This window comes from Lissotriton helveticus, chromosome 4_1, assembly GCF_964261635.1.
Source record: "Lissotriton helveticus chromosome 4_1, aLisHel1.1, whole genome shotgun sequence".
Taxonomy (NCBI): Eukaryota; Metazoa; Chordata; class Amphibia; order Caudata; family Salamandridae; genus Lissotriton; species Lissotriton helveticus.
In genome coordinates this window covers 1,599,534,838-1,599,562,215 of record NC_136063.1, presented here as the reverse complement: position 1 = coordinate 1,599,562,215, position 27,378 = coordinate 1,599,534,838, and the positions used below count along the sequence as shown (strand labels likewise).

At 45.2% G+C, this 27,378-nt stretch overlaps 1 protein-coding gene across 2 annotated transcripts in view; it reads right to left on the bottom strand.

The window, feature by feature from the left end:
- The window catches only part of AOAH (acyloxyacyl hydrolase), a 919,324-nt gene that overhangs the window by 502,362 nt on the left and 389,584 nt on the right, over nucleotides 1-27,378 (bottom strand). For both annotated transcript variants that reach the window (XM_078688219.1, XM_078688220.1), the window contains exon 8: nucleotides 1,836-1,906. In XM_078688219.1, coding sequence (XP_078544345.1) covers nucleotides 1,836-1,906 — 71 coding nt within the window. The remainder of the gene's footprint in view (nucleotides 1-1,835; nucleotides 1,907-27,378) is intronic.

Genomic DNA, 27,378 nt, shown 5'->3' with positions numbered 1-27,378 from the left:
TGCTAGGTTTGTGTATTGCATGTCTGGTTTCTTGACTAACAGGGGGCTTTGGCTCCGGCAGTCTGATGAGTCAGGGCTGGGCTGAATGGGACCTGGGTTGAATAGAGAGTAGGGGCAGGAGATTTCCTTCCACTTGCCTGAGCCTAGATAGAATAGAAAGTAGGGGGAGGAGGTTTCCTTTCAGCTACCTGGGCCAGGTCTGCTTTCAACAATGCTGTATCCACCTCCTGCCAGGAAGCTGCACCCAGGAGGACAGAACTGGTTTTGACTAGGTACAGACATTCTCTGCCTTCAGAGAACAAAGGATTTAGAAGTATAAATATTGGGGCCCAGACCCCGGAATTTTATATCAATTCTGGGAATCAAGACAAACCTATGCCAAGGAGAGAAACCAAGGAAGCTGAAGAAGGAGACTCCCCCTGCAATAGTAACTGTTTGGGGTTGGCCTGCAGTGGTTGCTCATTGCAAAGGAAAGGAGAAAAGGAACTTTGTGTGTGTACTTTATCATCTTGAGGAAGATCTTCAAGGGCTTGAAGCTGAGTTTGCCTCCTGTTCTGACGTCTCCGGGACACAAATGCTTCACCACCAGCTCCCTCTGAATTTCCTTTCAGGGAATTCTACCTGCAGAGAGGTGTCTGCTGATGTTTAAGGACCTCTAGAGACTGTGTGTCGCTAGGAGCTGGAAGCATGACGCAACGAAGAAGAAGCGTGTCTCCGCCTCTGCAGTTGGCGTCGCATCGCAGATGAAGCGTGCCGCCGCCGCGCTAAAGAAACGTGTCGCAGGGCCTGTCACGGGTCAAGAACCCATTGATTTTGCTGCATGGCAGTCGGGCGTGCATGCATCAAATCCAAGTTGCCACATCGCATCAAAGATGCCATTTTATCGCATCGCACCGGATTGTCGCAACGCATCGAGGCGCCATCTTCTTGCAGTAAGAAACAGATGCTTCGCCTCCTCTCCAGTAAGGAACAGACGCTTCGCCTCCCCTGCGCTGCAGTAAGGAACAGGTGCGCCACCTCCCCCGAAGCAAGGAACTGACGCATCGCCTTGCCTGCGACCCTTTTGTTTCTTTTGCGTTACGCATCCAAGGTACTTTGAGAGTAAAGTGCTGTATTTACCATCTACATTGAACTAAGCTATTTCTACCATTTGAAGGTCATATTCTTGATACTGTACTGTGGATTTTTTTTTCGTTTGGTCTAGATAAAGATTAATTATTTTTCTAAACTGGTATGGTGTCCATTTGTAGAGTTTTCACTGTTTTACTGTATATGCTCACAAATGCTTTACACACTGCTTCTGAGATAAGCATGTCTGCTCGTGCCAAGCTACCAAGGGGGTGAGCAGGGGTTATTTTAGGAGTGTATCCCCCTTTCCCTGACTAGAAGCAAGGGTCCCTTTGTGGACAGAGGTGCAAACCATTGCCAACTAGAGACCCCCATTTCTAACACATAGGATATAATGCATTTGTAATATAGTGGACGGAATACCTGTCACGTTTGTTACGGGGTATATGATCTGCCAAGATCTAAATCGGGTCCTTAAATGTAACATATTTTGTTATAAAAATAATGATCTATTTTAAAAAATTGTTTAGCACGACCTATTTCGTTTTTCCCTATTCCTGCCACTAATTAAAACAGGATGAAGAAACGCTCATCATTCTGTATGGAGCCAATAAATTGTCCTTTTACAAAAGGTCACTTATCAATATTTTGGACTCTGTACTCATATAAATGACAGCTCTGTTTTGAAGGCTGGAGAAGACCTCGTTACAAGGGATTCTATTCAAAACTTTTCTTTGTAAAACAACCAACAAAATGCAGCAATTTACCGTCTTCCAGGATAGATAGTCCCATCGTTTTCGTTGCAGTCTTTGCCCCTCCAGTCATATCCCCTAAAGGACTAAAAAGCAAAAGAGTCAAATGTACTAAGACAATAATTGCAGTGCCCTTCATCATATTTTCCATTTTAGAATTTCAAAATTGGTAATTAACTTCAGCGCTGTGATTGAAGTATTTATCTTTTCTGTCAGAAGAACATTTTGTTGACTTAGATAATTGCTAATGACTTTCTGCATTATTACCTGTAATTTTTGCCAAGGATACATATGAATACAGTATTATTATCCTGAAACTCTGTGGGGATTTATTGTACATTCTCACTCTTCTCAAGTAGCAACCGGGGGCAATATTTGTATCATTACAAATGTGCACAATCTATTCTGCTACTGTGGCTTTGTAACTCATGAATGACCAGATTACTTACTAATAATCTTCATCACACTAAGTCCCACTCTTCCTAGACCCATTCCTAATAGCATGAGAATTAACCTAATCGGGGAAACAGGTAAACCACAATGAAACTGTAAATTTAATTTAAAAAAAAGAATGCAGCCACAGAGAAGTTGCCACTGAAAGCCCTCATCATGGCTCCAAATGATCAACAACAAGCATGAGAACATTGATGACACATCTCCAACAACAGTTACCTGAGATATTAAAAAAGACCGGTTTGCCAACCTCTGGGATGCCTGTCACACCTAAACCCAGAGAGGAATGACCCTCCTCATCAGCCTTCATAAGGAGTGGGAGAGAGAACAATGGGGCATATTATAAAGGACCAGTGGTAAAATTATCGCTGTTTTATCGGCAGGAAACTGCCGATAAAACGGCGATAATGGGCTTGATAATATGCCCTTTTAATTCCCATAGAAGCCCATGTTAACATCAGAACATGGGCTTCTATGGGAATTAACAAGGGCGTATTATCAAGCCCATTATGGCCGTTTTATCAGCAGTTTCCTTCCGAATAAAACGGCGATAATTTTAACACCGGTCCTTGATAATATGCCCCAATGTTCCTTACTCCAACTAGCACATAAGAGTGAATGAATCACATTGGCCTTTACAGGGCCGGCTCTAGGCTCACGGAGGCCCTGAGCAGGGAGTGTAGGTAGGGGGCCCGAGGCCGCCAAATCCCTGCCAGGGGCCGCCACGCAAATATGTATCTAAGGATATATATTGGCGTGGCGGCCCCTGGGGTTTGCCGGCCCTGTGCAGGTGCACAGCTTGCACATGCCTTAGGCCGGCCCTGGCCTTTACCTTAATGGGCACATGAGTCTTCGGGAGACTCGATGGCTCATGCTGCAATGTTACCTTATGGACTACTGAAAGTTAGAGTTTGAAAAAAATCGAGCCTGTGAAAGTGTTGGAAGTTTTGCCTGCATTGGAGAAATCACAGCTTTACACTTCGTAAACAGAGATGACAAGATGAAACTGAAGTATTAAAGTTTACACAAGCAGTTGTTCTTTTGCCTGGGTCCTCACACCACACACAGACAGGACTATTCTCTATGTTTATATATATCAGTGCAGATCCTACGGTAGACAAAGAAATGTTACTTACTTGTAATCCTAATGCTGCATCAAAGTATCTTTGCTGAAGTCATGTATGTAGAATAGTCCCACATGCTAGCAGGATTATAACTCAGGAAGAGGTTCCTTAACAGCTGTTATAGCCCTCAACGGTGGGCTATAATGATATATCATATGCCATGAGAAAGTAAGCTCTGAAGGGAAACAGCCTTAAGAACGTAGACTGAGACATGCGTGCAGTTTCCCCGCAAGCGGATCCAACGCTTGCCTTAACCACGCATATGCTTGTTTAAGGCATGTGGCAGTCTAGATGCTGAGATGGGAGGGCACAGGAAGAGGAAGGATCGGGAAAGTACTCGGACAGGTAAGTGTAGCTAGAGCGGGTTTTGGTGGGTGGGGGCAACTTTTAAGGGTTGGGGTAATTTTTAGGGCGTAGGATAGGGGGGTCGGGGTTATTTTCAGGGCTGGGGGACAGGGTTGTTTTTAGGGCTCGGGTTGCTTTTTGGGCTGGGGGTCGGCCTAGTTTTTAGGGCTGGAAGGTCAGGGTAGCTTTTAGGGCTAGGGGTTGGGGTAGTTCTAAGGGCTCAGTTGGGTGGGTAGTTTTTAGGGCTCAAGAGGGTCAGGGTAGTTTTAAGGGCTTGGGGGTCAGATAGTTTTTAGAGCTCAGGGTGGGGTCAGAGTAGGTTTTAAAACTCAAGGGGGGTTGGGTTGTTTTTAGGGCTCAGGGCAGGTGGCCTCATTGTGATCTTTACCACACATCCCTTTACCAGTCATGCCTTTACCACCAGATTGCATGATAAAGGCATGAGTGGTAAAGGAATGCGTGTTAAGATGCATTTGAAGGTTTAGCCATGCGTGCCTCTGTCATACAACCAGCTCTGAAAACAGACATCAACTCACTTTATTCACTAAGGAACTGAAGCTGCCTTCATACCTAGGGCCATATGTATCATCCAAATTCTCATTCGCAAAGGCCAAAATTCTGCGAATTTCGGCCTTTGCTAATGCAAATTTGCTAAATGGGATGTATGAAGGAAAATCCAGTGCAAAATAAGGAATCGCAAAATTTGCGATTCCTTATTTTGCAATTGCATTTAAGGATTCGCAAATTTTGCGATTCCTTAAATGCAATGTATGAAGCTAAAAAAAATTGCAAATTTCTTGAAAAATGCCCATTTTTCAAAGTGCCATGTGACGCACATACATGCCCTTAGGGCATGTATGTGCACCACATGTGCACCCATGCTTATTTCAGGGGTGCAACAGGGTGTCCTATGGACCCCCCTGCACCCTTGAAATTATTCTCAATTTGCGATTAGCAAATTGCGAATCGCAAATTGAGAAAAAATTCCCATTCCTTCCTATGGGCCTCCTGGCCCATAGAAATGAATGGGAAAGTATTCCTTAATTGCGAATTCGCAATTTGCGAATTCGCAATTAAGGAATATCAAGAAATCGCTAAAAAATTACGATTTTCTTGATACATACCAATTTGCGATTCTGAAATAGTGATTTCTGAAAAATCGCTATTACAGAATCGCAAATTGGTACCTTGATACATATGGCCCTTAGTCACAAACCCTGACATCAAGCATCCAAGACTCTGACCCAATCATTGACGGCCAGCAAGCACATCTAACCCACACATCTTCTGGCACAGGATGGAAACAGGAAAGTGGGGCAATACCTAAACTCATGCACAGAAAATGGGTTTCAATAATCGAATTTCACAACTGAAAACCATGATGGCAGAGAATCTTTTGAAACACGGAAAATAATAATTTTACAATGGAAAACTCCTTGCAGGATGCATGATAAAAAGAGCTGACATTGGAAATTACTAAAAATAAATGCATGAGTATGGGCCTCATTTAAAGTGAGGAGAACGGTGTTTACTATGTTGCCCTAATGGAGTATCAGTACTCCACATTTAGAGATACCTGTAGGCACTGTGGACAACTCTTAACATTGGCAGCTGGGCCTGTCAATGTGTTAAAGGTTTGATGGACAGCTGCCCTTCAAATTTTTAACACGTTTTTACTTTTCAAAAGCAAAATCATAAAGTGTGATTCGGTTTTAAAAAAAGCAAAAAATAAATATTTTTGTTTGTACAGTCCCTTACTGCCAGTAATGAACAGCAAAACATCATATAACACAGTCCACTCTAAATCAGGCAAACAGTGTTAAAGGTGAGGCCCGTACTCCATCGGCCATCAGAGGAGTAATGGAGCTGGAGTAGGCTCTGTCACGGACATACTTAAGGTCCGTCCACCTTTTCAATAATCAGCCAAATATCTCGTAGGAGAAGACCTGGAATGACGAGCCTAAGCACTCCGAAAATAGAAGAAAACCTTCAGTTCCCTGAAGTAAGGTTTGTTAGCGAGCTTTTTCGATAAGTCAAGGCCTCTCCACCATTGCAATTCTGAAAAGAGACAGTGATAAGACCAGAATTCCTCTAGAGTGGCCTTCTGAATGTCAATTCAGCTCATCCATTGGCTGATAATACACTACTGGTATTCTTCAGGGATTGGGTGTCTGGGCGATGTATATGCAGCAGGCAAACAAGAGCAAAGGTCCTCTGAGCCGCGTTCTCTATCCAGCTTGTGCTCTATACTGCATTGACAGTTTTGAAGACAGGCTTTACCATTCAATCTGTGGCAACACATTCACTTTAGATTTACCAAAAATGTTGATAAGAACTGAGTGGTTAATGGCAATGGTGAAAGACATTGCATGCGGAAATAGAAGGACATTTTCACTGGCCCAGCCTGCCACAGAAGTCTCTTTGTCTGCTTGTCAGGATGCTATCTCTGGTTTCATCTGACTGTAACTGGAATAAAAAGTGACCCCAGCCGGTGCTGAAGGGTCATTTTCTCTCCGGTGTAGGGTGGCCATAAGTATCAAGCCTTTTTCCCATGTGCAAACGGGCCGATTCTCAGAATCTGCCAGTTTGGAAATGGAAAAAGCCTTTTGGGATGTATCATCCCAAAAGGCCATTGCAAAATAGAGAATCGCATAATTTGCGATTCTCTATTTTGCGAATGCAATTAAGGAATTGCAAATTGTGATTCCTTAAATGCAATTCTGGAAGCACCAGAAATTTGTTATTTGGCCTTAAGGAATCACAAATTACCACCAACTTCAAGTTGGTGGTACCTTGCGATTTTCTAGAAAAAAAACTTTTTTCTCAAAGTGCCATATGGCGTACATACATGATTCTCAACTTGCGAGTCGCTAAAAATCGCAATTTGATCATCGCAAAACTCTTTTTTGATAATATGGCAATAACAGGCTAGTATTTGCGACTTTTCAGAGAGCAGGAATGGATCAAAATAAGCTTTGTTGTTGGCTTCCAGACTGCATGATCTGATAGCGTCAAACTTGCTTCTGAATAAGTAGGCCTCTGAAGTTCTGCCCAATGGGTCTCTCAGAGTGGTAAATGTTAAGTCTCATTTTAGTTGTCGTTCAATTTTCCAACTCATTGAAAAGGGTTTGGAAAAGAAGAGCCACCCCCATGCCAGAAGCAAACTAAGGGCCAGATTTACTAAGCCTTTGAGTTGCCCATGTATTATGCAAAGTACACAGAGCAATAAAGTAGGCCTCTGAAGTTCTGCCCAATGGGTCTCTCAGAGTGGTAAATGTTAAGTCTCATTTTAGTTGTCGTTCAATTTTCCAACTCATTGAAAAGGGTTTGGAAAATAACTTTGCAACATCATGAATTTCTGACATTGCCCCTTTTAAGAAGAGCCACCCCCATGCCAGAAGCAAACTAAGGGCCAGATTTACTAAGCCTTTGAGTTGCCCATGTATTATGCAAAGTACACAGAGCAATGCGGAGGCTTATTTGGGATTTACAAAGCAATGCAAGGTCTGATTTGTGTGGCCATGTGTGACTTTGTGAAGAAATGGAACATGACTTTGTTACATTACTTTTCCTCTAGGTAATAATAATAATAATCCACATTTGTAACACACGAAGAATCACCCGTAAGGGTCTCTGGGGGCCGTCGGGAAGATTAAGCAAGCTATTGCCCAGAGTCACATGGTGCTGAGATAATCTGCTGCCGGCACCGGGGATCGAACCGTGAACCCCAGATTCCAGCGTCAGTCGCCCTGGCCACGGCGCCACACCTCCTAGGTGTTCTATGGATGGAGCATGGGTGTTCCCATGCATACACACATGGATTTCGCACAATTCCAGATGTACTAAGGTTTGTAAAGCTGTAATTTTGTGAAATCGGTATGCCTACCACAAAGTGGTATCACGAAGAGAAACGTATATTTCTCCTTATCACTTTCTGTGTGTTGCATACTTCATCACGCATAGAAAGTGCAAAATGCTTTTTTGATTGTTTTTGTGCAGGAAGGTATCTCTTCCTGTCCATAACACAGGCACCCTTGCAGCATGGCACAAGGGTGCTTGCGTTGGCTCAAGGCAGCCAAAGGTGTCCCAGCACTGGGAGAGAGTTGAATAGAGCCATATCTTTGTAAAGATGTAGGGCCATATTATCAAGCAAGGGTGATACATTATCCCTCTACAAGTTAATCACCTCAAACTGATCCAGATTGCAACAAACAGATTGTCCACCACAGTAACTCTAAAAACAGTGACAAACCTGAAATGCATGCTGCACAATTGCAGATCAGCTGCAAAACACGCAACCGCCCCAGCAGGTGTGATCCTTGCGCATGATCTGGACATTCGCTTCTAACCAAAACCTGGCTCAAACAAACAGCTACCCCAAAACTGGACCTTCTCATTCCCCATATTCTGCCATTTCACATCGAGTCTCACTACAATCTAAAGTAACTCCATAACCGTAAACTCACTCACTAGAAGAGAGGTCATTGCGGGAACTCCTGGGAGCTGAAATCAAGCTTGAAAAGAAACAGCTCGCGCAAAAACTCCTTGTATATCATCCACCTGGGAGCAACAAACTCTTGCTTAAGCACCTTATGTAAATGATTACAATCAATGCTATTGCACTCTCCGAAACAATAAGACTAGGAGATTTCAACCTGCACTGGAACAATGACAAAGACCCCATTGCGGCAGCACTCAATAACCTGCTTCAGGACCTCAGTAGTATTCAAGCATGCGAGGGACCAACTCACAATAAAGGGCCTACACTTGAACTCATCATCGCTAAAAAGTGATCAGTAAATATGCTAGACATCACCCAACAGACTGGTCAGATCACGATCATATTCTTTTTCAAATATCCACACGAGAAGCAAAAATCATAGGTCAAACAAGAAGGGATAAAACTTGGGAGAGGGATTACAGCCACATGAACTGAACTGGTGGATCTGTGCCAAACCTTCTTGGTGCTCCTGACCAACCTAACATCGGTTCAACAACTGATGTATATCTACAACAGCAGTATGAACCACAAAGCTCAGAAGGTGGCTCCACTAAGTGTAAAAAGGCAAAAGAAAAAAACCCCAGTAAAGTGGTTCAACCAAAAAATAAACAATGAAAGAAGACAACTTAGCCATCTGGAACGACTATGGAGAAAGGTCCCAAACACTACCCTTCTCGAACAATTGACAAGGCTTGGAAAGCTAAAACAACAGCAATTAGATCACAACTAGTCAGACCGAAGAACAGGCCTAGAAAACTCTTTGACAATATAAAACAACAATCAGGAAATGTGCACAACCCACAATTGAAGACAACTTGAACGACCTTTGCAACAGCTTCTCAACTAAATCGCAAGCATAAGCAACTCCATTCCCTGCCAAGCTAGTGCCCAACATAGGGAATCAATCTACCGAGCGCTCACAGTGCACAGCAAGGTCACAAATCCTAAATCCAAATTGTCTCAAGCAAAAACAAAGCCTTCTTGAACAGTTTCAGATCTCAATCTGAGGGGGAAATCCAGAATAGCATTCAGTTAATAAATCTCACCACACACATTATTGACCCCATTCCCTCCCACCTACTGAATGAGATCCACCAATTCATCACTCTCCTATGGACAAGAATTGTGACTGCATCTTTCCAACAAGATCCCTCCCAAAATGCCTCAAGATGGGCCAAGTATCTGCCCTATGAAAAAAATAGGCACGGACAATAAAGACTTAAGCAACTTCCGACCTGTATCCAATCTGCCTTTTGGGGGCTAAATCAGTTGAGAAATGCACCCACGATCAGCTATGTGAAAACATTAAGAATTTTAACCTATTAGATAATCATTAATCAGGTTTCAGGCCTGGTCACAACACAGAGGTCACCATTCTAAACATCCTTGGTGATATCCAAACATCACTAGATCAAAGCAAATCCTGTCTCCCAATACTTTTGGATTTATCAACGGCATTCAACATGGTCAGCCACAACGCCTCACAGAAACTCTTGAATTCAGAATGGGCCTATCAAGAGCCATCCTTAACTTGTCCACCTTCTCCTTGCAGAACTGACAACAAAGAGTTAAAATCGGCAACACCCAATCTGACATAGAGGATATCGACAGGGGCGTTCCGCAAGGATCTACAATTTCACCAACAGTCTTCCATCGCTACATGGAACCACTCACGGAAATCCTTAAACAATCAAAAGTCTCATACCACATGTATGCTAATGATGCGCAGTTTTACATCACACTCTCCTCTCAAAAGGATATCTGGATGATACCCTGAGGAAAACACAGGACTGGCTGGCACACAACCATCTAAACCTAAATCTGCTGAAAACCAAATTCATTCTCTTCTCCCCACCCTTTAGAACACAACAACCTCAACAATGGTGGTATAACCCCAATTTAGTAAACTGCACCCCAACCATCTGCGACTTAGTAAAGCATCACACTAGATTCTAATCTAAACATGCAATCTCACATACAAGCTGCAACCAGAGCGCTAACCTACATCTACTCGTTATAAAATTAAAACCATTCATACTGCTTGGAGACCTCAACAAAGCGGTACAATCTTGCTCTCAAGACTTGACTATGGGAATGCCACACTCATCCATATTCCTAAAGCCAGCCTAGCCCCAATGGAAGAGACTATATATAAATGCTCAAAAAAGGGGGGGGGGGAGTGGGAAAACCCAATCAACCCTTGCGGGTTTGGGCGTCTATGAAGGATAGGTAACAGTGCCAACAAGGGATTTATTTCTGATAATTGCTTTCCAGTTCAGGATAAGAAAAAGTAATTCTCAATGATCCTGGCTGACTAATCAGAAACTGCAATAATAAAAGAATATCAAAAGGTAGTCAGAGTTAATCAACTATCTTAGATCAATTAATCATGAAGCTTGAAAGAGACATGGAGTAGTAGAACCTTTTGATAAAAATGGTTGATTTATATATTGCATATTAAATTTGAAAAACAGGGTACAGATCAACAATTACAGGTCATAGACACAGCTCAAAGTAAATGAAATAAAGAATTGTAAAATCAGCCTATATTTCATTCATGAAGGGAGTCCAATCCATTATAATACAAAAGAGATGAGTATTATCACAATATCATAAATACATCATCTGTATGTTTTAATCACAATCACTGGAATAGGACTCAGTAGTCGACGTTTCGGTCTCCAGTAGAATAAATCAGTGAGACCTTCTTCAGGACAAAACAGTAGATCAGCAGTTGTGACCCCTGTTTGCGTATGTTGTCAAATTTGTCACGCAACAGACGGTTAGAAAGTGGTCGTCGTGCACTTTTTGGAACTTTCAATTTGCAAAAAGTATTTCAATCTGTCTCGGCGATCAGAAAAGCACAGCAGTCAGCTCAGACGCCGACGCCGATATTATCAAGCAAGGTCGATACCTTATCGCCGCTTTTATTGGCAGGAAACTGCCGCTAAAGCGGCGATAATGGGCTTGATAATATGCCCTTGTGAATTCCCATAGAATCAATCAATCAATCAATCATTATAAAGCGCGCTACTTACCCTTGACGATCTCAAGGCGCTGGGGGGGAAGGGGGGGGGAGGGTGCCGCTACTGCTCGAAGAGCCAGGTCTTGAGGAGTCTTCTGACGGTGAGCAGGTCTTGGGTCTGTCATAGGTGGGTAGGGAGGGTGTTCCAAGTTTTGGCGGCGAGGAAGAAGTAGGATTTGCCACCGGAGGTCGTTCGTTGGATGTGGGGGACAGCGGCGAGGGCGAGGCTGGCGGAGCGGAGCCGTCGGGTGGGGGTGTAGAAGCTGAGTCTTCTGGTGAGGTAGGCTGCTCCGGTGTTGTGGAGTGCTTTGTGTGCGTGGGTGAGTATCTTGAAGGTGATCCTCTTGTCGACGGGGAGCCAGTGTAGGTCTCTCAGGTGGGGGGTGATGTGGCTGCGGCGAGGGACATTAAGGATCAGTCGGGCGGAGACGTTTTGGATGTGTTGCAGTCGTCGCAGGTGTTTGGCCGGGATTCCTGCATAAGGTGCGTTGCCGTAGTCCAACCTGCTGCTGACGAGGGCCTGGGTCACCGTTCTTCTTGTTTCGGTGGGGATCCACTTGTAGATCCTGCGGAGCATGCGGAGGGTGTTGTAGCAGGAGGAGGAGACGGCGTTGACCTGCTTTGACATGGAGAGGGAGGAGTCAAGGATGATTCCTAGGTTGCCTGCGTGGTCGGTGGGTGTCGGTGCTGTTCCCAGTGTGGTCGGCCACCAGGAGTCGTTCCAGGCTGAGGGGATGGATCCGAGGATTGAAGAACCGGGTTTTAGAGCCCAGCGGCGCCAGGGACACGCCCAAAGTCTTCGGGTTCTCCTGTCTTGGCAAACAGAGACACAGAATACTTCTAGGTGGCGTCAGAGATCAAATTTATTAGCTGCAGCTAGTAACAGTAATCTCAGCAATACAACATGGTGTACAACTCAAGAAACTGTTCAATTTTCATAGAGCAAGACATCACCTTTTATACACAATATTCTAATTATAAATGTACACCCACTGCGCAAAATTCTGACCAATAGGACACATTTTCTAACTGAGTATCACATTAACAAAATCCCAATTTACAGTAACCCAACCCAAAAGTTAATTATTAGGAATGTCCCAAATTCAATCTTTGCAAGCCGGACAAACCCATAATTGAAAGCACTACCCATGTAATGAAAAGTCGTAATAAAAGAAACAATTCAGATGCTGATTAGGATAAGATATGTGCAAGGAAACTAAAGGTTAACGAGGTCCTGAACATTGATTGGCAATCTCAGACAACGATCAGCCAGAGGAATTGGCTTAGTGAAGGGTCAGTTTCAGGTAAAGAGGTCAGCGTCCTGCAGTTCACTCACAAGTCAGAAAAGGGCCTGTTTAATGCATACATGAACAATGAGGCCCATGCAACTTTGTTCGTTCGGTTACCTCCATGGCCTACGTGAGGGCAACACAAAATGGAGTTATGAACAACGCAAACAAAATGGAGTCCGGTCCCGAAAACCACGGAACCTCAGGATGAGGACCTCCGTCTTGTCCGAGTTCAGCTTCAGTCGGCTGCCTCTCATCCATTCGGCGATGGCCTTCATTCCCTCGTGGAGGTTGATTTTGGCGGTGTGCGGGTCCTTGGTGAGGGAGAGGATGACCTGGGTGTTGTCAGTGTAGGAGATGATGTTAAGGTCGTGCTGGCAGGCGACGTGAGCAAGGGGGGCCATGTAGACATTGAACAGGGTCGGGCTGAGGGATGAGCCCTGGGGTACGCCGCAGATGATCTCGGTGGCTGTAGTTTTTTCGGAATCCGGACTGGGATGGGTCTAGGATGTTGTTGTCCTCGAGGTGGTGGGTCAGTTATGTGTTGACGATTTTCTCGATAACCTTTGCTGGGAACGGGAGCAGTGAGATGGGCAGGAAATTCTTGAGATCCTTGGGGTCCGCCTTGGGCTTCTTGAGAAGGGCGTTGATTTCGGCCTGCTTCCAGCTTTCTGGGAATTTAGCTGTCTTGAAGGAGATGTTGATTACTTTCCATAGTTGGGGTGCTATGGCTGCGTCTGCTTTGTTGAATATGTGGTGTGGGCAGGGGTCTGACGGTGATCCTGAGTGGATGGAGTTCATGATCTTGCGTGTTTCGTCATTGTTGATGTTGGTCCAGGAGATCAGGCGGTTGATGCGGGTCATGTTCGTAGGGGGGTGGAGTTTGACGTTGTCGGGGGGGTCGTGGTGGTGTTGAAGCTGTCGTGGATGTCAGCGATCTTGCGGTGGAAGAAGGTGGCTAGCGAGTCGCACAGTTCTTGTGAGGGCTGGATGTCATTGGCGTTGGAGCTGGGGTTGGAGAGTTCCTTCTCGATGCTGAAGAGCTCTTTGTTGTCGTGTGCTTTGTTGTCCAAGCGGGTTTTGAAGGACGATCGCTTGGCTAATCTGATGAGATGGTGATGTCTTCGGGTGGCGTCCTTGGGGGCTGCGTGGCTGTCCGGTGTTCGTTCGTGGAGCCATTTCTTCTCCAATTTCCGGCATACTCGTTTGGAGGTCTGGAGTTCTTCGGTGAAGCAGGTGGCTTTCTTGCTGGTGCAGCTGTTGGAGGGTTTCTTGGGCGGGGCGAGGGTGTTGGCGCAGTCGTTGATCCACTGTCTGAGGTTGCGGGCAGCGGCGTCTGTTTTGTTGGGGTCAGTGGGTGGGTTCTGGGCGAGTGTGGTGGCCAGCTGGTCTTCTGTGACTTTGTTCCAGTAGTGGCGGGGCAGCTGTTGGGTGTGGTGGTGCATGGTGGGCTTCTTGTAGGTGAAATGGATGCAGCGGTGACCCATCCAGTGGAGTTCGGTGGTGTGGTCGAAGGAAACGTGGGTGCTTGTGGAGAAGATAGGGTCCAGCGTGTGGCCGGCGGCGTGGGTGGGAGCAGTGACGAGTTGTCTGAGGCCGAGGTTGGCGAGGTTGTCGATCAGGGTGGCGGAGTTGGCGTCGTTGTTGTTCTCGAGGTGGAAGTTCAGGTCCCCGAGGAGGATGTAGTTTGTGGAGGCGAGTGCATGGGTGCTGACGAGGTCGGCGATGAAGTCGCTGAACTGTGGCCGGGGTCCTGGGGGTCTGTAGACGAGTGTTCCTCTGAGGGTGGTGTTGGGGTCAGCGTGGATCCGGAAGTGCAGGTGTTCGGCGGTGCTCAGAGTGCCGTCTGAGTCGGTGGAGACCTTGAGGGTGGACTTGTGGACGATGGCTATTCCTCCTCCAGTTCCGGGTGGCCTGGAAGCAGCTGTGGTCTCGGCCGGCATTGAGTGCGTGCAGGGTGCTGGCGTTGTATCGCAGTCTGGCGTCGTGGCGTTCGTGGGGGCCAGGGGTTCTGGCGCTGGGTGCGGTCAAGGCTCGGACGGGCGCAGACGGGCTTGCCTTAGGCGCGCCTTCGGCACGCCAGCGGCGCGTCCGCGCAGCGTCCTGCATATATAGGAAGGTGGGAGGGAGGAGCAGCTGGGAGGCGGGAGGGGGGAGCAGCGAGTGGGCAGGGGGCGGGGCCGAAGGGGGCACAGTGGCGGGGAGAACGAGAGGCACAGAGAGCAAAAAACGGGGCACAGAAGAGGGGAAAACAGTGGCCCAGAGCAAAGCAAAGAAAACGGGGCAGAAAGGAGGGGGAAAAACGAGTGGCACAGAGAGCAAAGAAAACAGGGGATGGGCACACTAACCAGCGAGTCCTTTAGCAGCGGCAGCAGGGGCACGCAGGCGGAGCTGCGTGGAGGGTGAGCGACCTACCAGGAGGGTCAGGGGTCGCTCTCCTCACCGCGCAGCGTCCGGCATATATGGGGAGGTGGGAGAGAGGAGCAGCTGGGAGGCAGGAGGTGGGAGCTGCGAGTGGGCAGGGGGCAGGGCAGCAGGGGGCACAGCAGCGGGGAAAACGAGAGGCACAGAAAGCAAAAAAGGGCAAAAAAAGGAGGGGAAAACAGTGGCACAGAGCTAAAAAGAAACGGGGCACAGAAGAGGGGATACCAGTGGCACAGAGCAAAAAACGGGCAAAAGGAGGGGAAAAACGAATGGCACAGAGAGCAAAAAACGGGGCACAGAAGAGGGGAAAACAGTGGCACAGAGAGCAAAGAAAACGGAGGATGGGCACACTAACCAGCGAGTCCTTTAGCAGCGGCAGCAGGGACACGCTGGCGGAGCTGCGTGGAGGGCCCAGAAGCCCAGGTTAGCATTAGTACCTGGGCTTCTATGGGAATTCACAAGGGCATGTTATCAAGCCCATTATCGCCGCTTTAGCGGCAGTTTCCTGCCGATAAAAGCGGCGATAATGTATCCCCCTTGCTTGATAATATGGCCCGTAGTTCTTCAGCTCTCTCTGTCTTTCATGCAATGCAGGGTGGCAACTTACCTTGCTGAGCTGCTTTGTGTGATTTCTCAGTAATCTGCCCCTAATTGCCACTGCTAGTCTAAACCTCAGCAGGCAACATGTATCAGTGATGGCTTCAATCACATACATATCAAAGTCACCTAGCCAGATGATATGTGCAAAAGAGGTTTGGAAACAGCACCTGCAGGGAAGCGGTATGGTTTTAGCCATAAGCATATGCATAGATTCTGATGTTCGCAGGTTGAAGTTTTGAATAATTCAGCAACTTGGAAAATACTGTGATCTTTTGTCACCATACATTCTTTAGATTTAAAAGAATCACTTGTGACTAGTCATGCAGAATGACGTGATATGTGGGAGCCATTGTCAGTGGTTTCTTGCAAATCTCAGTGAATTGGTAAGCGATGTATGAGGACTATTCATTTTTGTGTTTTTAGACTAGCCTTATGGGGATACTGCTATTCTACTTCCTCATCAAAGACGCCTGGGACTTCAAAGTGTATGGAGCTCCTGGAGAAGTGCTTTGATAGTCTAAAATGCGTTACATGCTATATCCTTCAAGATGATTGATTCCTTTCTCTAATTTTCTTATGAATGGCTGGAATAAATGTTAAATTAGAGAGTTTAGATGACTAAGAAAACATTTAGGAACAATACGTAGATATTAATTGTTTTTTATTTACAAAAATCCAAGGAATATTTTGAAAAACCTGGGGGCATATTATCAACAACTAGCGAAATTTATCGCTAAATAAGCATAGCGAAAAAAAATTTATCGCCGCGCATCGCTGGATTTTATCGCAGGGATAACAAGCTATTAGCAACGTTTATCTTCAAAGCGATAAAATATCCGGCGATAGCGGTGAAATGTGTGAATATTGCTGGAAATTCTGCGATATTCAGGCATTATCGCTAATAGGGACTTAACCTGAATATCCACCTCCCATTGGATACACAGGCTAAGAAGTGGTCTGAGCAAGCATTAGGGTTTGGCGATATTTTAAAATTTCGCTACGCCTGCGTTGATAATAGGCAATAGCGATGTTAGCGACTGCTTTCAGTCGCTAACAGGTTGGGTACGCCCATTTAGCATGTTATTAGCGATACATATCGGTGACATGCAAAGCGGGCCCCAAACCGCTCGCTATCACCTGTGGCCACAATTTGTGAAGGACACATCATTGTTGTTTGCTGTTTCTACTTTTTTATATGTAATGTCTGTTTGTTAGCCACTTGTTTGGCATGTGAATTGTTTGTTAGTATATTGCCAACAGTTTTTCCTTTTTGAGCGTTATTGTGGTGTTTTAAATACATTATGTAATACATTTCTTTTGTATGTATAGGCTTCTTCTTCTCCCTCTTCCTTTTTTCAGTAAATGTTTGATTATATGTTTGTAATTTGACTGTTCCACTTAATTTTCCTACCTGAACCTTTTGTTAGGTGTCATTATCACTATCACCTAAAAGCTGTCCCTAACTGATGTTAAAGACAGCTTGCTAATAGGGCATGAAATTATCGCCGCTTTGCGGCTGAAAACGGCTGCAAAAACGGCGATAATTTCACTTTGCCTGCCTTGGTAATATGCCCCCTGGTGCCTGTGATTTATCCACTTTACCATCAGTGAGTCAAAAACATTTGAAAACCTATTGGAAAATACTAATGATTGTGTGGTACTATATAGGTAAGACCCTCTGAGGCAGATTTCTCAATACTTTGCATCAGTGGGATGTCTCATCAGTGGGATATGGGTTCCCCATGCTACTACTCACTGTTTTTGACGCAATAACATAGAAACTAACATTTGTAGAAATAATTCTGCATCAAACAATAAGACCTCCTTGAAGCAGGCATTAACTAGAAGAAACGTTTCTCCTTGATTGTGTGGTGCACTATACAGCACACATACAATGTTTGAAAAGCTTTAAAGTATGTTTTAGCATAGTTTTCGTACGGAAAGAGTACCCTTTCAGTATAAACCTCTGCTAAAAATTATGCATGCAGAGGGTGTGTGTGTGTGTGTGTGTGTATACACACTGGGAAAGAGAGCAGCTGCATCCTATTTCTGTGGATATGTGGTGCTGCCTTGCTCTCTCCTCCCAGCGCTAGTCAGTGCAGTGCTATGGCTGCTGCACTGTGCTTTAAAACAGTAAACGTGCCCTCTGGCTATTTTTTGTGTATATTATACGACTTTGAAGTCTCAGGACACCACAGCACCACATCTTGAGTAATATGAAGTGACTTTCTACAGCTGCATGTTCAGTTTCTCCCAACCTGCAATAAAGTTATTAAACAATTGTCAGTGTCGATAGCTTGCGATGATTGGGATTCTTGAAACACAATACCACAGGGTCTAAGTATGACATTACCTCATGCGAGCAATAGGGCCTTCATGTTGGTACAGCCCACAAGCATGACGGGATCCCCCTAGGAAACAAGCCTGGCTTCAGAACTGCCTTGTTGGTAGCGTTAGGCCATAGCAGCACTGACACACACTTACTGCAGGAACAGTACAATTATTGTTACTATGTGCAGATATCTGCTGGAGAACCGCTACAATGGTAATTCAGGCAATATTAAGGGATACCAAGAAACGCACCTGATTGGCTCCTTAGTCTTAAGTAATCTGCCTGACCAATTCAGTCCTTGGCTTATGATATGCATCATGGCAAACAGCTGCTCCACTAGTGTCAGCACAACAGTAGTTCAGGGGCGTAACGAATAACCCCGCAGGCCCCACGGTGTGGGGACAGGGGGAAGCAAGTCTCATAACCTTGAGGGGGACTCCTCTGCATGTGTTTGCTTAGCTGTCCTACACTATCTTTTTAATAGACTGTGTGCACCACACATTTGTGCAACTACTTGAAGCTTGAAACATTAAAAAAACAAGAACAAACATTATGGAGGAATTGACATAACAACCCGTCAGTTAGTGAATGATATCCCATGTCAAAAAAAATCGATTCCTCCTAGGTATTTATTATATAGCATGCCCTGCTTTTTTTCTGTTCAGTTTTATATAGTGAGAACTGTACCTGAAGGTATTGGATAGGCCTGGGCGGAGTTCGTGGAGTTCCAACCAAAAAACTCAGCTGTGCTATGTGAAATTTCGCAAGAGGTGGAGTGCGTTAGGTCACGCCATTCCCGCTGATTTTTAGTGCCCAGTGTTTGTCCTGTGCTGAAAAATCAGCATCCAGGCACTATGCGCAGCACATGAGGGTGCTGCTTCATTCTGCCGCTTGAGTAGATTTTCTTCTTGAGAAGCAGCTTCCTCAATGCGAACAGATGGTTTCTCAATGCAAGTGGTCGCGACAATCCGCGACTGTCTGCATTGAGAAATCTCACTGGGAGATGGCCTAGCATAGGATTTTCCTCGCTTGCGAGCATGAGCGAGAAAAAAACTTTGCTCCACGGAGCGGAGTTTTTATGAGCTCCGCTTGCTCAGTGGAGTGAGGAAGACTGTGCAAACTCCACTAACAGAGCGGAGTTCACCTCCCAGGCCTAGTACTGGAGCCCTTTATATGAATACCCGTTACATTACACAAGGTCACATTCATTATTTCGGCACCTGGAGATTAATTGATTTGCCCAGAATCACAGGATATTCAGGGACATAACACAAACCTGTGTAGCCCCTGGAGACATGGGTGACTTAGGCGCCCTTCTTCACAATCTGCAGGGGGGCCCTGTTCGGAATGGGGTTTCTAATTGGAAGAGGTATGTACTCTGTCCAAGTAGGGAACAACACTCTGGTCCGGGTAAGCCAGATACACACTAAAAGATAAACCTGTGCTCACTCCCTGAGCTTGACACAGTGCAGTCAGGCGTATCTAAAGAGGCAATGTGTATAGTATTTGTGGAACACACACACACACATACACACACACGGAGTAGCATAATGAATACACCACAAAAATACTTTACACAGTGTTAGAAAATAATTATGAATTTATAAATAATTCAAGATGAAAATGACAATAATCCAATAGGTAGAAGCTGAGTTATGAATGAAGAATAAAAAGAGTTCTTGCACTTAGAAGCAATAAGCGCCATTGGGGCTTATCTAGCTTCGCTGGACCGGGGCAAAGTCAACAGTTCAAGCCGACCACAATAGAGTGCAGGCCCGGGACAAGAGCCAAGCAGGCCTGATGAACAGAGTACCTTGATCCTGGCCGCAAGCAACGAGAGGTGGGATGCAGACAAGCAATGCATCGATGTCGGACCCACAATTGAGGTGATGCGTTGATTTTCTTCATGCAGTGCTGGCTATGCATCGTGTCCGTTGAGTAAAGCACCAGTTTCGAGTGAGGTGGTTCCGAAGCTGATGTGCTGGGTTACGCCACACTGGAGGGGCAATGCGTTGATCTTCTCCACACAGTGGTGGCAATGAGTTAGTCCCGAAGAGGTGGTTCCGGACGTGATGCGGCGATTCCGAGTGCAATGCACCAGGTCCTGCTCCCACAGCAAGGTGGAGGCTCCGGTTCTGATACACACAGACTGGAGATGTGCCAATACCTCTGGTGCAAGTATCTGGGTCCACTTCCAGTGAACCAGGCACAGGAGTACTTTGATATCCCTGAGTCTCAAACAACATGAGGCAAGCCAACAAGCCCTTCGAGATCACTTCACTTGCAAGGCAGAGTCCAGCTCTCCTCAGCAGGGTCAGAGAGCAGCAGGCAGAAGGGCAGCACAGCAGAAAAGAAAGTCTTCCAGGTCAGCCGTCCAACAGAGTTTCAGTCCTTAATGCAGCACAGCAGTTCTGACAGAGTCCACTTTTAGGGCCAGAAGTGTCTGTCTTGGTAGGGTCAGAGACCCAGTACTTATACTCAGTTGTGCCTTTGAAGTGGTGGTGACTTCAAAGAAGGGATCTTCGAAGTCCACACAGGTCCTTCCCAGTCCTAGCTCCAGACTATCACTGAAGGGTAATCAGCCCTTTGTATGGGAAACAGGACCTTGCCTATTCAGGTGTAGGTGTCAGCTCGCTCCCCCTTTTTCCTCCCCAGAAAGAGCTATCGGAATGTAGATGAATGCAGATGAGTACTCAGACACACATACCCTTCCTGCGTTTGTGGCTGTCTAGAGGGAATGCACGAAGTGTAGCTGTTACTCACCCTATATGTGTATTGGAGACAGGCTGCCGGTACACAGAGCAGTAAGAGCAGAGACATGCCCACTTTCTAAAAGTGGCATTTCTAAAATAGTAATGTTAAATTCAACGTTACAAATAAATAGGATGAAGCATTACCATTCCATAGATACTCCTATCTAATCAGGAATTACAGCTTAAACGTGTATCAAGGAATTACCAATGTTACCCTATGAGAGGAGTAGGCCTCATAGTATTGAAAAAGGAAATTAGCTGTTTGTCACTACCGGGACATGCAAAACTTAAAAGTATATATCCTATCTTTCACTTACACAGCACCCTGTCCTTTGGGCTACCCGGGGTCTTTCTTAGGGGTGATTTAGGTGATATAAAAAGTAAGTTTAAGGCTTGGTGAATGGTTTTAAATGCCAAGTCGAAGGGGCAGTAACTGCATACATAGGCCTTGCTGTTGCAGGTCTGAGACATATTAGAAAAGTTACTTGTGCGGGTGGTACAATCAGTGCTGCATGCCACCGTCCGTCCATCACCACCCCCTTTTGTACCACTTTGTTCGCCATAAGTTGGCAGGTTATGCTCAGACGTGAGTCCCTTGCTCACTTTGCCACTGGATTCAAGCAAGCCGGGCTGAAGACGGCTGAAATGCCAGAAACCGGTCCTCGGAAGCTTGTTTCCGGTCCGGGGAAGGCATGGCTTGGCAGTTCGGGCTGGACTGTTCCCATGAGGCACAGGGTCAGACTGATTTGCATATGGCCATGTCTGAACTGGGGTGGCAGAGTGGGCTAAAGAACGGTGATGGATTAAACCCAGATCTGTTGACTGGGTGTGAGTGTTTGATTGGTTCAGATGCTCCATCCATCACCACCCCCTTTTGTACCAGCATGCCCAATAGCAGCATTTAATTTACATGCCCTGGATATATGGTATACCACTTTACAAGGGACTTACAAGTAAATTAAAAATACCAAACAGGTGTAAACCAATTGTCTCGTGTTTAGAGAAGAGAGTACATGCACTTTTGCACTGAATAGCAGTGGTAAAGTTCTCAGAGTCCTTAAGCCAACACAAAGAAGGTCAGAAAAAGAGGAGGAGGAGGGCAAAAAGTTTGGGGTGACCCTTCAAAAAAGGCCATTTTACAACAGGCCCCATACTTTTATATTACCCCACTGCAGCAGTTTGAAATGTGATGGCCTATGAGGATACTACACTAAAGATTAATAGTTCAGGAATTTGTCACAAAATCTTAGTACTATTTTCTATAATTATTTTTCTTGGAGTTGGCCATTTGGCTTCCATTCTACATTGTTTCCCTTATGTTACCAATCGGGGGTAAAGAGAGGAATTGGTTTGAAAAGAATAACACAAGCCAGTGTTGCAGTTCTTTTATATAGGCATGACCTCTGCATAGTAACCGAGGTCTAAATAATGGCTCTTGCAATATGTTGTAGACTTTCACAGGTCCTGGAAAAGAATCAAGTATCTTCCAGATCACTAGACTAGCTACATGTTAAAGATGCAACCCAAAAGGGCATTATACAAGATGGAGTCTCGTATACTAAATGTAATAAAACAGGTAATTGACAAAACAAGTGTCACCAGGGTCCGCACCTAAAAATATGCCCCCTCCTGCATTTCAGAATGAGCCATATTCCTATGCCACGCCTGGTGCCTCCAGTATCATCAGGATCCTTAGAAAGATCGCTCACTACCTTTCCCCTGATGCCCGGAAGCAAGTCGCTGTGGCACTTGTCTCTTCAAGACTGGACTACTGCAATGCACTGTATGTGGGTATTAATAAGATCCACCACTTGCAGATAGCACAGAATGCAGCGGCTAAGATGGTCCCCAGGCTTTCTTCAGCTTCATTGGCTAGAAGAAACCTGCACTGGCTGCCCATCCAGTCTAGGATCTCTTTTAAGATCCTCTGTCTTGCTCATGGGGCTGTGTACGGTACGGGCTCAGAGGGCATCAGGTCCCTCCTCCACTCCTACTTCCCCAGTAGAGTTCTCCGTTCATCCAACAAAAATCTTCTCTTGGTTCCCGGATTTACAAAAGCGACATGGGGAGGTAGAGCCTTCTCTACCTTAGCTCCTAAGCTATGGAACTCGCTTCCCCTCGAACTTGCTGGGCAACCCTCCATTGTGCTTTTCCGTAAAGCATTAAAAACGTGGTTTTTTGTTGAGGCCTACCCGTAATGATGCACTAGGAGAATTACAGTTTGTAAGACCTGCTCGGTGCCTTGATGCCCTTGGGTTAAGTTGCGCGGTATAAGTTTCCCTTCATTCATTCATTCACTCATGACTGTGGTTTCCATGTACCAGTACATATTAGAACGATCCAGGAATAAGGATGACACCGCCTACATTATCTGGCTGTCTAATTCCAAGATGACTATCATTATGTGAGCAAACATTATCGTAATGTGTCATTATGGGTTCCACTCTAATTATTCGATACTACACTTTTACATGGGCTTCAGAATCAAAATGCAAGCCCAGTGTGAGAGAAATCTTTGAACAAGTCACGGATTCAGAACCACAGACCATATGGCAATTGATTTGCCCACTCTCTTTGAACAATTCCATCAGTTCATTTCATCAGTTCAGTAAGGAAGGTACACACTCCACTCCACACAATCTTGGGTCATGGTGCTCAACATAGTTGATGGGAGGAATTCTAGGACAGTCTGGCCAAGGTCATATCATCTTGAACTAGGTCATACCATCTAAATCCAATATATTATCATTTCACAGAATAGCACAACAACTGCCCATTAGTGAACAGCTTTATGGAAAAGAACCAGTTTAACCTCGCTAGATACCTTTCCAGCACACCCAGGTTGAGAAAACTAACCCTATGCCTCTAGTCCCCATGCAAGTATTTACGGACCATAGTGGTTGCAAATGACAGGATAACCTATCTTTATTGTGGTCAACCTGTCCATTATGTAGAATCTAGGCATGTCTGTTGTTTGAGAAATGAAACGGTTTGGAATTAGGGAGTTTCCTTTGAGAATATTTGAGCAAATCTAAAACAGTCCATTTTCTTTTCCCTTTGGTATTGGTGGAGGCAACAACATGGTGCAAACAGATGCTCTTGTTCACTTGGGCATCTCTTGCAACTATATTGTTCTGGTCATACTAGATCCAAACGTTTGCTTTTTATAGAAAAAAGCAATGCATGGATCCTTTTTGACTTTGAGTGCCATTATTCACTTGACTAGCCACCTCCAACTAAACCTCAAGGACTATTTGAAAGCCATGTACTTTGATTACATTTTGTCTACTGTTTCAAATTACTAGTCAAAATATCTTGCCACAGGCAAGAAACAATCCTGAAATAGAGTAGAGGAAACACTATATCAACTTCCCACCAGAATCTGTCTCCTACCTCAAGCCATTCTCTTTTCCAATAATACTAGGACAACTTCAAAGCTCTCTTCTGCCCTTTGAATCAAAATCCTTACCACACCAATGCCTGTGTGACTGTATGATGAACATCATGCCAGAAAAGCATATACCATAGAGAGGGATCTACATCTTAGGTCGTCTATGGATGTACTGAGAACCTTTAGCTAGAGTACTGCCTCCAAATTCCCTGCTCTTTTTTGTGATAAAGAAAATAGACAATGTTCTATACCATTGGGTGGATTGTCATAAAATATTATAGAATATCAGAAAAGAGCAGCTCCCCTCAATCAGATACTGTATTTTATAGACCAAGTACAAGTCTCATCTATCTTCACTAAACTAAAGCTATAAAGGGCATGCAACTTCACATGCAACAAGCGAATTGCAAATGGACAACTGTATTAAATACCATAGGGGTCCTTTACAAGTACAGTGAAATGCTCTTTGCAATTAGCAAGGCGTTGTTTTAGACCAATGACCAGATCTATATACTGTTTGAACCACTGCAACTAGAACTGTTTGGCTCTTTTAAAAAAAAAAGCCAAATAGTTGGATATCCAGGAGAAAGAACAATTATGAAACTGATACAGAAAGCAATATTTGTGTCAGAAATTAAGAAAAATGTTAATCAATATGTAAAAGACAGCATCACAAATGCGCATTCCAAAGCCTCACACCAAAATCCCAATACACCGGTGTAACAAAGTCTCCTTTTCTGTGACCCTATTTTGTGCTGGTATTAAGACGATGTGTACTGTGACACTGCCGTCTGATACCACAGAGTTTTGTGTTCTGCCCCTAAAATGGTACTGTGAAACCGGTTTCAGCCAATTGGTGTTTCTAACTCTCCAGTAAGGCCATTGTAAATATGTGCAGAAATTGTATAAGAAGTGTGGAGATTATATTCATATGTAAAATGTGGGATGCATTTACACTACCCACATATGACAAAACAAGCATTTACAATGCAACGGTCTTAGCCTTTGCAAAAGTTAGAGCTATTGGCATTGTAAATGGCAACATTTTTATTTATGTGTTGGTTTTGAAAACAGATAAATAAATGGCATTGTCATTTACAATGCCAATAGCTTAATCTCTCGTAAATGGGAGACCTATTGCCTTTGTCAGTGCTTGTTATATGTATCTCTGCCTTTCTGTGCAGCCACACTATCCAAATTTGTGAGACCTAAAGCTCTCACCTGTCTCAGAGATCTCTTTTGAGGGTTTTCTGCAAGACAGAAACGTTAGTTTGAAAGAGGTTAAACGTGGACCTAACCTGTTCTTAGACAAGCTACTTGATCCCAATGATCTATAAAGAAATATTTTCTAAAACATAGTCTACACATGTGTTAATCCTGAGCGATGGGGGACACCTTCCTTATATTAAGTGATAATGGTACTACCAGGTGACTTTAATTTAAATATGTGTTTTTAACTCACCCGGGTAGTTTAAACGAGGAGTTAATATAATTTTAAACTGAAATAGGTGTGTCTGAAAGCCTGCTGGGTGAAGACCGCGCTAAATAAAGCAACAAATAAATAAAGACACACCAGAAGTGTCTTGATAAACCTCATGTTTACCTCCAAGACCCTAACTCACTTAAGCAAGAAAAAGTTTCCAGAACGCGACTAACACCCGACGCTACAATGCTTGAAGTAGGGACAGGCATGGGCGTGAACAGGAGCATGATTAAAGTTTACAGGACACGTGACGAGAAAACAGGTCTCACAAAGTTGACCTGAAATTGAGTTTCACTGCGGGAGCCCCTGGGGGACACCCCGCCGTGTGTGTGTGTGTGTGTGTGTGTGTGTGCACCCACAGGGCAGCTCAGATGTGGGGAATCGCGCGACTTGTAAAGCTTTAGGCTGCAGGCAGGGCCGGTGAGGAGCTGGGGCGTGGGTGGGCCTGCGCTCTGGACAGGACAGTCGCCGCTGGAGGTGGGCGGCGAGGGAAGCCCAGAACACGGCTGGGAGATCCCGAAGCAAACTAGCTTCAAGTGGCTGGAGCTTTCCTCTGGCGGCAGCAGCAGTGGGCATTGTGCTGGATGCCCCCAAGAGCTGCCCTCCGCCATGGACTACCTGCTGCAGGTGAAGCTGGGCTGCCTCTTCGGACTGCTCTTCCTGACCTTGTTCTTCGGGCTCGTCCCGTCCAAGGTCCCGTTCCTGCGAGACTCTGCAGACACAGGTGAGGTGCATGGACGGGGGGCAGCATGGGAGGGGTGGGGCAGGAGTGAAAAGGATGCACATGGGCGAGGAGAGGGGCGGCTGCACAGGGGACAGGCAGAGTGGCTTAGGGTTGGAGGAGGGCAGGGGGCACCATGGAATTGGAGGAGTGAAAGGAGGAGGTCTCAGGGTAGAGGAGGGGGCAGGGCTTTAGGATAAGAATTAAGGACCGGGTTGGACTGGGATTGAAAATTAACATGGGTTCAAAATAAAAGGTCAGATGATCGCTATAAAAAGTGACCCATGTTTGCATAGTGGGGCGGTTTTGAACTGGCAAGACGCGCTGTATAAGTGTTTTTACAACATTTGGAAGAATGCATGGGTTTGAGTTTTTTTTTGTAGTTTTATTCAGCGCGAACTCGACCCAAATTTGTTATAGCGCTTTAAACGAGGCCCAGCTACATTACACATAGACACGTTCATTCATATTTTAGGCACGGGAAGATTAACTGATTTGTCCAGAATCTCTGGATGTTGAGCTGACGCCCAGATTATATTGGGTCCTCAGTTCCAAAGTCGGCAGCGCTAGGCAATGTTTGCAGTAATATCGGGGAATTCAGAAGTAACAAGCACTTGCCATTTGTCTCTAAGCCCCGTCCTTTTCAGATTGGGGGGCGTGTTTTTGACTGTTGTCTACAGCCTGGAAAGAATGTCGAAAAAACACGCCCCCCAATCCGAAAAGGGTGTGGCTTAGATCCAAAGAAGAACGTCACTGGGACCTCTTCTCCAATGGCTGGCCACCGTTTAGGAGGCCAGCCAATGGAGAAGAGGAGCGGGGTTAACCTCGCTACTCAAAGTCATTAAATCTTGCGAGTTCGAGTGCGCATGTGCGCTCCCGACGCCACGCGAGACCTAAACATGACTTCAAGCAGCACCATTATGCTCTGACTGGGATTCATTTAAAAAGCACTGCAGTAACACATGGCAAATTACATTTGCAACGTAGGAACATCTATTTTTATATATGATATAAATCACCGCTAAAGTGTGCTTTGCAAGTCCACATCCCCGGATGCTTAATATATAAAACCCAGCATACTACATATTGGACATAATATGCTCTTGCAATGAATGAT